General features: G+C 37.4%; 1 protein-coding gene across 1 annotated transcript; it reads left to right on the top strand.

Moving 5' to 3' along the window:
- Window positions 1–5,021: 5,021 nt before the first annotated feature.
- Window positions 5,022–5,963, top strand: LOC142451481 (olfactory receptor 2AP1-like). Its single transcript, XM_075553273.1, has one exon. It carries the CDS (start codon window positions 5,022–5,024, stop codon window positions 5,961–5,963), a length of 942 nt encoding a protein of 313 aa, XP_075409388.1.
- Window positions 5,964–12,052: the final 6,089 nt, after the last annotated feature.

Genomic DNA, 12,052 nt, shown 5'->3' with positions numbered 1-12,052 from the left:
TGAGAATGATGATTACAACAAATGTACAAATGTGCTTGCCACAATTGATGTATGTATGCATTGTGATAAGAGTTGTATGAGCCCCCAAATAAATGATTTTTTAAAAAGCGAAGATGTCACGTTGATGATTAAGATATTCTTGATCCAAGCTAAAGTATTTTCAATCACTTCATATGCATTCAAAAATTGGACCAGAAAACGAAAGACAGAAGAGGATTACATGTGTTCAAGTTATGTTGTTTATTGCCAACATAAAGAACAATCTTAGAAGTAACAATGCTAGACAGCTGCATGGTACTGGCAATAGTAAGACTTCATTTCTTTTGCTTTAGACATGCTATTAGGAACGACAGATCACTATAAAAGAACACGATGGTTGGGAAAGACAGCTAATGAAATGGAATGACACAGGAGTCAAAACAATAGAATTAAACACATCAGTGACTATGAAGATGGCACAGGGACAGCCAACATCTGATTCCCTTTCTACATAAAGTCACCAGGAATTGGAGCTAATTCAGTAACAATTAAAACTACATCGTCTTCTTTAACTCTTTTAAGCTAAACATAAGTTAATACTGGTATATATAAATCTTATAAAATAAAAATGGAACATTCAAGTCTTTTGTGTGTTGCTTGTCTTCATTTCCTACTAGCTCTCATCATTTACCATGCATTAATTTATTTGTTCTTTTTATAGCAGTTTCAAAACTATTAACCAATAACTCCACGGGAAATAACACTATCAATTAGAGTGCATTATACACAATTTCTTTGTCTTAAGTCTTAAATTCCCAACTATTTTCAGTTATTTAAGTTAGCACCTTTCTCCACAATTCTTTAGTGAATAATTTCATAGATTTGTACTGTAACGGCATTTCTGTCATAGTCTGAATAATGTATTAAATTGTACTGCTAAATGGTAATTGGCCGTGACTTAAAGAGAAAGAATACAGACAGAGATAAGTGGTTGATATATATAACGTGAATTACAGTTTATGAAATTCTTTGGATGATCTGCCCTCCATTAATCAGTCTCTAAATATATTTATTAATTCAATGATTTATGTGCTGACTGAAGATTTATTTTATCAGAGAGTTAAACTCCTATACTACAGTTATTTTTCTTTCTCAAATTATTTCTGTTGTAGTCATTAGGCACACCTTTAGTTTGGCTTTTATTTTGTTTGTTCTTTTTTAAACAAAGTGTCATTATTTTAAAGTACTTTTCTTCTCTGTGGCACTATGTTATGGACCTGTCTCATTTTTCAATCCTTCCTGCAGGAACCCCGGGGCCAGTAACTCCCCAGGAAGCTACACAACAGATAAAATGCAGATGTTTACTAATGTGAAAAACTGTTGGAAAGAATAAGTACCTACTGTCATAGAAACATGGTCTTAGCAACAGATCATGGCACATTGCATGTTTATTTTCTTAAATTTTTTGATATTTCTTATTCAAACGATACTATCAGGAAAATCCATTAGTGTAAAAATTTACATTTTTCACTTTTATTAGTATGAAAATGCTCACTTTTATTAGTATAAAATGAATCACCATTTCTAGATAAGCATAGACAAGGATCATGTGTACTGTTTTGTATGATGCTTAATGAATTAATGTTTTATGTAATATTTGTTTCCATAAGTAGCTTGCTTAGAATTCATTGTCTTGATAGCATGGGACTATTTCCCAATGGGCCAGAAAGCTTCATATTCTCCAATTCAGCCACAAATGGCACTGATTTGGAAGTAGGCTAGAACAGATTCTTCCGCTTGAGGTAGGAGAGAGATGCTTGTAGCTGCATTTAACTAGACAGACATAGGTTCCTTAATCCATCTATTTTTCACCTTTGTAATACTTTATGTAGATGTCTTTAATGAATTCTGACCATTTTAAACAGATTTGAGGGCTTTCAAAACCTAATATTTTGACTTTTTCAGACAGAAAGGTTTACACCATATACTTATGCTTTAAAGATATCACATTATATATATAATGCTTGCTTAAAATGGACATAAGAAATTAAATTTAAGATAATTTTTCTGCTATTCACATTGTTTCACATGAATTCTGCTTTCTTAGCTTTCTTCTTAAGGGTCTTTACACTCAGTGTTCCATAATTTTACAAACATTTCTTAAAGCTTTCTGGTCCACTATAGAAGAAGAAAAAGGCTACACATGAGAATTATAGAACATTCTGGAATATTTTGATGTAGTGAGAATTGATCCATATTTAAACTCATTCAGAAAGGCTTTAAAAAGGGCCTTTTGTGTCCTTTAACCACCAATGACACTTATTTGGAGAGCTCTAAGTGCTCTAACAATAAACAATGGAAGGCAACATATTTTGCTAAATATGTTTTCATGGGAACACATTTTTTATTTGAACAAAATTTCATGCTATATCGTTAAATTACAAATATCCCTTAGTGGAAGTAGTGTCTTGGTATTTATATGAATATAAAGTCTTTTTGCAAAATTCTTTTGGGCATTTAAATTTTTCCCACGTTTATCATAATAAATATGCAAACCAACAGAATTGCCATAATACAGTGCAAGTAAATATTGGAGCATGCCCTGCCCAAGATGCAGGAACTCAGTGGGTTACCAGTTGAACTGATAACCAGCAGCTTAGTAGTTGGCACCCACCAGTGTGTGGGGTGGGGTGGAAGGCTGGCAAGAGGCTTTCTACTCCCTTGAAGATTACACTCCCATAAATCCACAGGTGCATAGTGATTCATAGGATCACTATGCATCAAAATGGATTCTGTGGCAGTGGGTTGAGTTTTGAGCTCAAGAGAAATAACCAAAAAATCATACAAAATAACACGTAAAACTAAAACAGTGTGCACAGGCACATATCAATGGTGACTCAATGCTGAGTGCCAGGTATCCATTCCAGGGAAGGAGCGTGTTACAAACACTCTGCTGGCTCTTCACTGGCTGGCCACGAAACAAAGCTGACCACTAATTGTTTGTTTTGTTTGCTTGTTTTCTTGTTAAAGCAGAACTCCTTCAGATTTCATCTGGTTAGCAAAAAATGACACTAATGTACATCTTTCATAAGAACAAAGTAGCATAAAGTGAACTTTCAAAATGTAGGGGATACTTGCAATATATTGAGGAACATGATCTAATTTAAATTAACACATAGGTTTACATTAATTCAATACATATCCATAGACAGAGGAATTTGCTTATATTTTTAATATTGCCTAAACATCTAGGATATTATATCTCTTAGATAAGACAATATATTTGGCTCTCACAACAAGATTTTGAAATATTTAACCAAAGAGACAACTTTGGTGAAAAGCACAAATTTGTTCATGTTATAATATCAGGACCCCTAATATTTTCTCAGTTGTAATTTTACTAGACAATATTCTAATTTAGCAAAGCAAACACTGTTTGTATAAAATATTTCTGGGATACTTATATGCTAATGCTTGGATGATGATATATAACATTATAATTTGAATATTTACCAATGCATGAAGTGAAGCATTTAGCTATAATAAGAAACATTAAGAATAAAGCTTTCTTTGATATTATTCCTTCATTTTAATTATTGAGAATAATAAAAAAAGATCCTACTTAATAATAATAATAATTTATGAATTATGAAGGTTTCATGATGGAAGGGAGAGTGGGGAGGGATGGGGAAAGATGAGGAGCTGTTATTAAGAGCTCAAGTAAACAGCAAATGTTTTGAGAATGATGGCAACAAGTGTACAAATGTGCTAGACACAATGTATGTATGGATTGTGATAAGAATTGTAAGAGCCCCCAATAAAATGATTTAAATAAATAAATAAAAATCCTACAGAGTTACATGGATAAATTTAATTGGAGCTTCTGATTTGAATGAAAACTCTTTAGCATTTAATTATATTAGGTGAAGAATTTAAATAGAATCAAATAAAAATTTAACTAAATCTATGCAATATGCCAGTCTCTATAAAAGCATAAACAGCTAAGATTCTACTCTCACAGGCAGATTATTTACTTTTTAGGTTGTCTTTTACATATACAGTTACTAAAAACACTTAGCTTTATAATTTAATTTTGTGGTCTGATACATATTGATAAAGAAAGAACAGAATCAATTATTAGTGAATAAAATAGTTAGAGAAAACACAGACCTGAACTTGAACTGATGTTTTAACTGACATTTGTGGACAAATATGTTTGAAGCAAGAAATTGCAATCAGTGAGATAATTTTTACTTAATATTTTCATGAACATCAATTAATCCATATGCTTTACATTTGAACTAAGCAGACAATTAAAAGTTCAAACCAAACTCACCACCAACATGTTGATTTAGACTCATAATGTCGCTATAAGACAGGATAGAACTACCCTGGTGGGGCTGTGAATCTGTCCTTGTTGGACTGTGAATCTTTTCTGGAGCCTAAACCTTCGTCTTTTTCCTGTGGAATGACACGTGGATTCACTGCCCACTTTGGTTAACAGCCCAACACATGAACTCCTATGCCACCAGGGCTCATTAAACGAACAATATAAAACAGAAAACAAAACAAAATAATTTTATCTGTATTATATTTTTATGCTGATAAGAGTTAAAGTATTGTTTTTTAAAGCCTCAAACAAATCTAATTCTTTTATAGCTGCTTTAGGTTTATCTATGCAAGTGATACTAGAATTTGACTGGGGAAATTGAGACAGAAAGCAGGGAAATGGTGAGAAATAAGCATAGAGAAATGACACAAAAGCAATAATTGAAATGTCACTAAGAAGTGGATTCCTTAGTATGATTATAGGTGAGATAAAATAAAACATCTTTTTAATTTTATAAATTTAATAATGTATTATTTTATTATTCAGATGTGGGATTCTTCATGATGAAGCATTAAGAGAGATTGGGGGTTAAATATTTCTCATTGAATTGTTTTTGAGTCTGGTTTTTTTATTTTAAAATGTGTAGAGCATTTAGTTTTATTTCAATTAAAAAACCCCATCCTTCCCCAGTGTAAATCATCCGAGGTTGGTGATGAACAATCAGACATCAGTGACCGAGTTCATCCTACTTGGATTGATAGAAAACGACGACTTTCAAGCCCTCCTTTTCCTTTTCCTGCTACTAACTTACGTCTCAAGTATTATGGGAAATCTGACCATCATCATTCTGACCCTGCTGGACTATCGCCTCCAGAGCCCTATGTACTTTTTCCTACGGAATTTTTCCTTCTTGGAAATTTCCTTTACCTCTGTGTGTATTCCCAAAGTGCTAGTCAACATTGGAACTGGAGACAAGACGATTTCCTTTGCCGGTTGCTTCACTCAGTACTTTTTTGCCTTCCTTCTGGGGGCCACTGAATTTTACCTTTTAGCTGCCATGTCCTATGACCGCTACGTTGCCATCTGTAGACCCCTGCATTACACAACCATAATGAGCAGGAGACTCTGCATTCACCTTGTCCTGTGCTGCTGGTTCTCTGGGTTTATAGTTGTCATTGTGCCACACATAATGATTCTTCAGCTGCCTTTCTGTGCATCCAATATCATCAATCACTATTGCTGTGACTACACTTCATTGCTGCGTTTGTCCTGTTCAGACACACAAATCATCGAAATGATCAATTTCTTACTGGCTGCCGTGACACTCATCATCACACTCGTGTTAGTCATTGTTTCCTACACATCCATCATCAGGACCATTCTGAGAATCCCTTGTGGTCAACAAAGGAAAAAGGCCTTTTCTACTTGTTCCTCTCACATGATTGTGGTTTCACTTTCTTATGGAAGCTGTCTCGTTATGTATATGAACCCTTCTGCTGAGGATGCAGCCATATTAAATAAGGGAGTAGCTGTGCTCAATACCTCAGTCGCCCCTCTCTTGAACCCGTTCATCTACAGTCTGAGGAACCAGCAAGTCAAAGTCGCCTTCAAGGATATGGTCAGTAGAATACATTTTCTTTATTCAAGAAAGTGAACTATTTGAGGCCAATCTTTAAAGCAAATAATAAAGCAATATTTGGAAGAGTACAGGTGTACTTTATTTAACATTTAACATTTTCTGTATTATCTTATTAATGTTTCTAATTGAACAGCAAAACCATGGTTATTTTTCTCACCATCTACGTAGTTTTTTTTCGGATGGTGCTTGTGGGAGCAAGTTCTCTGTCACTGTGTTCATCTTTGTCTTTTCTAAAGCTTAACATTTTAGATAAAACATCAGGGAAGAGTGATAATTGGGGATTTGACTTCCAATAATTTGTTTTTATAACTTGGAAAAAAAAAAGTACCTGTGGTCATTATGGTCACAAGTCGCTATATTTGTAACTGAATAATTAAGGTCACATCTTGAAGAAATTTGCCTTAACTTTTCATTAATAGCTTAAGTGAGGTGTTTGTCAATGGACATAGATTTACTATATTCAAATTTATAAATTAAGATCAGTATTTATCCTTTTGGCAGTAACACACATTGGGTAATTTAGGCATTCTAAATTTAGGCATAGCTGAGGGTACTGGCCAACTTTATTGGCCGAGTTTAGGCACACCTATGTGATGTCATGTGCCGAAGGTGGTGACCAGGTTTAGTTTCACCTGGGGTTAGGTGGTCCCAGTCTGTGCATGCTCCGTTTTGGTTTTTCCATAGGTGTCTTAAGGAGGCCTGATTTCTCTGTAGCCCTTTTATGCAGGCAGTGGGGAGACACCCTGCCTTAGTCCCTATTCTGTCTACCGAGCAATTACATATGAATTGAACTCTTTGGTCTAATACACCAAAAAGAAGAGGCATGGTTCAAGTCTAATCATATTAAAATATTTCATATTAGTTAATTTTATACAGTTTAATATTCTGTCTAATAATTTATGCAAATCATAAGAATATAGAAGAATTTACCACAGTAAAATAGTTTATAGGCTTGTCATTATCCTTCTCAGTATTTTTCTACTTTTTCTCCATTCACACTAACGTTAAAATCTTAATATGTTTTCCCTAAAATTTCCATTACACTTAAATGTTGACATTTCAGAACATTGCTGTACTCATATTCTCCTTTTAGAATGCCTGTTCTAGATTCACAGCATGAGTAATTTTAAAATTTAAGGAGCCAATAGATATTTTTCACTATAACTGCTTTTGTTTTAATGAAAAAAAAACTGTCTTTGGGATATTAAGAAACTTTCACAAGGGTATGTAGTTAATTAGATTCAACTTCATTTCTTAATCTCTTTAATCATCTCTCAACAGTTATGCAGAATTTACTAGGTATCAAAGATACTAACAGTGTCCTGGAAAACCTAATAAATGTGCAAACTGACAAAACAACCTTTTTTCATTGAGTCAATGATGTCTGAGAGTGATCCTATTAAACAGGTAAAACTACTTCTGCAAATTTCCAAGATTGTAACTCTTTACAGGAGTATCAGAAAGCCTTCTCTTTTTTCCAGGGAGAGTTTGATGGCTTGAACTGTTGACCTTGCAGTTAGTAGCCCAATATGTAACCACTATATCACCAGGGCTCCTGATTATTGAAAAATGTAGATTTTTTTTTTAGTATTTATATACCTAACTCAAGGAGCCTTGGTGGAGTAGTGGTTAATGAGCTCAGCGGATAACAGAAATATAGGTAGTTCAAATTTACCAACAGAGAAAGATGTGGTGTTGCATTTCCACAAAGATTTCCAGCCTTGACAGCCATATGAGACACCTTCTACTCTATCAGTTCCCTATGAGTTGCAATCAACTCAGTGACACTATAGACCTCTCCATTGCTACACCAAAAGTGACCTAAACACCTAGAACATAACTGATGATAACATTTTAATTAAATAGTTTGTTAATTAGTTAATTGATTCACTAACCCACAGATTAGTTTGTTTTAAATACTATCATTAGTACATCAGTGGTAATCATTGAAAATGATTTCACCCTATTTTTGTTGCTCATTTTCACAGGTCAGATTACTACAAGGATGCATTACTGATAGACATTTTATTGACAAGGAGAATTTCTGAAAAATGCACACATGAACACATATCATGCATAAACAACATTTTAGGAGCCAGATCAGCATACTCTTACTAAAACAAACCATTCTTTTATCTAGAAGAAAACCAACAGTTAATTAAATAATTTCAGAAATGATGATTAAAGTACCATTCTATCAAGATGCACTCTATATGTCTACAAATGAGTAACATGTAATATCAAACATGATATGCATCCTGCATTTAGATATACAGTTTATCCAACAAAATAAAAATGTTGGCTAGAGTTTTAATGTGAATATTTTATTTGAAATATTTGAAAAACAATTATATAAAGTTCAACAACAACAGAAAACTAAAAAACAAAACCAAAATTCCAAACAAACACCTCCGTGTGGTTGAGCAGAGTTCTCCTCAAAGGGACCTTATTGGACAGGGTAGAATTGCCCCGGGGGGTTTTCAAGACTGCAAGTCTGCATGGAGGCGAAAGCCTGTTCTTTCTCTCTAAGAGTGGCTGAAGTGGTTTCAAAATGCTGACATTCCAGTTAACAGTCCAAGATACAAACACTGAACCACCAGGCTCCAATATAAGTACACACACACACGCACACACATCCATGTGTTATTCAGAAGCTAAATAACTGTTTTACTCCATTCTCAGAATATTCTGTAATATTAACATTTCTGTTAGATTCAAGAATATCTCTGAATTCTCCTTAACTTTGAGGACATCTGTTTTGTATTGTGGTTCTGCCAATGCTTTGCTAACTAAAGTGATGCAATCTCTACAGGTTTCATTTATCACTGTCCCTTAGGGTATGAAAGGGCTTACTGTTCTAAAAAGGAAGTGACCATTTAAATCATCTTGGTGTGAAAACTACAAATTAGTCAATGTCAAAAGTGTGTGTGTGTGGGGGGCAGGGATATTCATTTTAATGTCTTTTAACTTTGTGCACAAGATATTATTTGGGGATGGTTTCTCTTTTTAAACAGCTGTCACAGAGAATCTTTACAAAGATCTTCACAGTTTTCATATTTTACACTTTAGCATCCTACATATGTATCTCTTTAAAAATAACATTTTCAAAATAAATAGCCTCCGCATTAAAATATTTTATGTTTGGATAAATTTGATTAAACATTTCGTTTGGTGCTTATTTTTCAACAGGAAATATCTTTCAGGTTTCTGGAGTGAGTTTCCTCTGTTCTTGCTTCACAGCGCTGAAAGAAATCACGTGGGGGCAGAAACATTTTTGTAAATCCAAGTAATTTTAAGAAAGGAAAGTTCCAGATATTACAGTCTCAAAGTTCATGCTATCTCTGGAAAATGTGCAAGGCTGCGCGGGTAACATGCGTGAATTTGCGACTGAAGAAAACTCTTGGAAGAAACACCTGAACAGTAGCATAGAGCCAGAGCATGGAACACGGAGCAGGAATTCCCAAGAGAGCAGATAGCCAGCGGGTCAAGAGTGCCCACAGGGGGTTGGAATCTTAATGTGCTTGAGTTGGATTAGGGCGAAAGGTTTATGAACCGTTCCAGGACTTTGGAGGGCGCTTTATAGGGCTTTTTGGCACATCCGCAACAAAAATCTTCACTGTTTCTCAAGAGGAAAACTGCTTGAACTAGGGAACCTCCGCCCAATTTCCCCTCCTTTCCATGTGTTAGGTTCTAGCCGTATGAGAGGAGGCAGGGAAAGTGTGCTAGGCGTGGCCACGATTAAAGTCCCCTAGAATGCACCGGGGCAGGAGGACTTGCAGAAGAACTCTAGGTTCTGCTCAGTTAGCGGCTGCTATTGAAATCTGGACCAAGAGAGAGAAGGCAGCACAAAACCATTGCCCAAGAAATGTACTCCTGGTCGCCTATCTAGAAAACACACACCACAGAGGCTAGATTGCTCTGCATCTCAAGGTCTCAACCTAAGGGTCCAGTCCTCTGGATGTTGGGGCCACAGACAGTGGCCTTCATCCATTGCAGTGGGTCATAACCCAGCCTTCATCTGCTGGTTAGGTCCTGACTGTTTCATAGACAGTAGGTTGGGCATTTGATAGCCCCCAGGAGCTACGGAGGAGTCACTCGGCTGTGTGATCCACTAGGAACCGCCTGAGGCATAGGGACCTGTCTACTTGATCAATCTGAATGCCGTCACGGTCACTTTAGGGAAATTGGACTCCTTGGCAGGGTATATAGTCACCCAGCGGGGTTGAGACAAGGAGGTGAAGAGCCCTGTCCATGGGCCCACCCACTGTGTGCAGCTGGGGCAGTTGTGTTTAAAGAGCCTCTTGAACGATCTTGGAAACAGCAGGATCAACAACTGTTCAGTGACCTTGCTTTCAAACGCCTTTTGCCAAAGCTTGACAAAAGGAAAAAAAAAACCAAAAAACCGCAGGAAGACCAAACACCAAAACCACAACAGCTGCTCATTTGTAAACTGGAGGAAGCAGGTTTGAGATAACCAAAAGGACAGGGGTAACCTGAGTGAACTGGGGAAGGCACGTGGTCGGAACAGGAGGAAATCCCAGATTAGAGGGGGAAACAATCCAGGAGGGACCGGAAGAGGAACCCAAACCGTGGGTGCTGGGCAGGACTTGCCCGGAAAACCGGAAGGGGCCATGGGAGGAAAGTCCAATAGGCACAAGCCAACAAGTCTCCACCAACTGACCACGTGGTAGGAAGACACCACCTTGAGACGCCATATTGGTAAGGTCAGCAAAAGATCCCGTGTCCAGCCATCCTGCAGAAAAAAGATGGCAGAATTGGGGAGAAATGTTCTTTTTCTACCCGCAAAGTTGGGGAGAAAAAGTGCTGGCATCCTGCATAGGGACCAAACAATTTAAACAACACTTAGGCAGCACAGCACTTCAGGACATGCCTGGGTGAAAGTTATGTTGTGGATACCAGGGTGGCAGCAGCACGAGTTAACTGTGGTAGAGGAGCCAAGCAAGGGAGAAGGGCTGTGGGGGATTGAGTAGGGTTCCTGCAGGCAGCAGGTTTCCTGGTGGCATCACTGGCAGGAAGCGTAGGTTATCATGTAGCAGAAATTGCGCAGGAGAGCAGGAGATAGATACATGGCAAGGCAGGAAAGCAGACATGCAGGAGTATGGAGTAAAGGTATTCCATAGTCATCTTCTTGGAGGACAGTTTACTGACAATGACACGTGGCCCCAGGTTAACCAGATTGTAGGCCAGCTTTCACTGTTGGCAGTTTTAAAAGGCATGATTGGATCTGAGGGCTCGCAGAAGAGTCTGAGAAGAGGCCACCCCTCCCTCTTACCAAGGCTGGCGAAAACAAATTGCAAGTCTCCCAGGTTAAATCTGAACTTAGAACGTTTGATCCTGCTGCCACCATAGCTCCTCAGCTTCTCAACGGTAGTGAGGTGAAGTTCGAAATGAAAACTGCACTGAAAGAATGGGGCCGAGGTTTCTGTCTGCAGCTCCAGGAACAGAGAGTTTGTCCTCAGCTGCTGGCCTCAAAGGTGGAGTCCAAGGGGTTTATCCGAGTCTCTGTACCAAACGTTAGGTTTCTGGAATGGTTTACCTTGGTTCTTGCTTCACAACACTGAAAGACTTCACACAGCAGAGCACTTTTATGAATCCAAGTAACTTTTATGAGGGAAAGGGAAGTTTCATGTATTACAGTCTCAAACATTCACACTGTCTCTGGAAAGCATTCAGGGCTGCATGGGGACCATGCAAGAATTCATGACTGAAGAAAACATGTGGAAGGAATACCAGAATAGGAGTGCAGAACCAGCATGTAAAAAGCAGAGCAGGAAATCCAAAGAGAGCCAAGAATCAGAAGACCCAAGCCAACCAACCAAACAAAAACACATACTGTGGAGAATGACTGAGGTCAGAGCAGACCCCTAAACCCATCTGCAGATGCAACATTCCCTCACAGCAGGGTCCTAATGAAGAGATTTGTCAACCAGGGTGAAGTATAGCACCCATGAAACATACAATATTCCTTTAGTTCCTGGAGGCTTCTTCATCCCCCACTATCATGACCCCAATCCTGCCTTTCACTGCTGGATAGTCTGGAGCAAAACCCAGATACAGATAAGAGCTCAGGACACATGGAATAC

The sequence above is a fragment of the Tenrec ecaudatus genome, chromosome 6 (genome assembly GCF_050624435.1).
Source record: "Tenrec ecaudatus isolate mTenEca1 chromosome 6, mTenEca1.hap1, whole genome shotgun sequence".
NCBI lineage: Eukaryota > Metazoa > Chordata > Mammalia > Afrosoricida > Tenrecidae > Tenrec > Tenrec ecaudatus.
This window is presented reverse-complemented; position numbering and strand designations above follow the sequence as displayed.

Excerpts from the sequence above, each read along its gene's own strand:
- LOC142451481 (XM_075553273.1), top strand. The coding sequence starts at position 5,022 with ATGAACAATCAGACATCAGTGACCGAGTTCATCCTACTTGGATTGATA.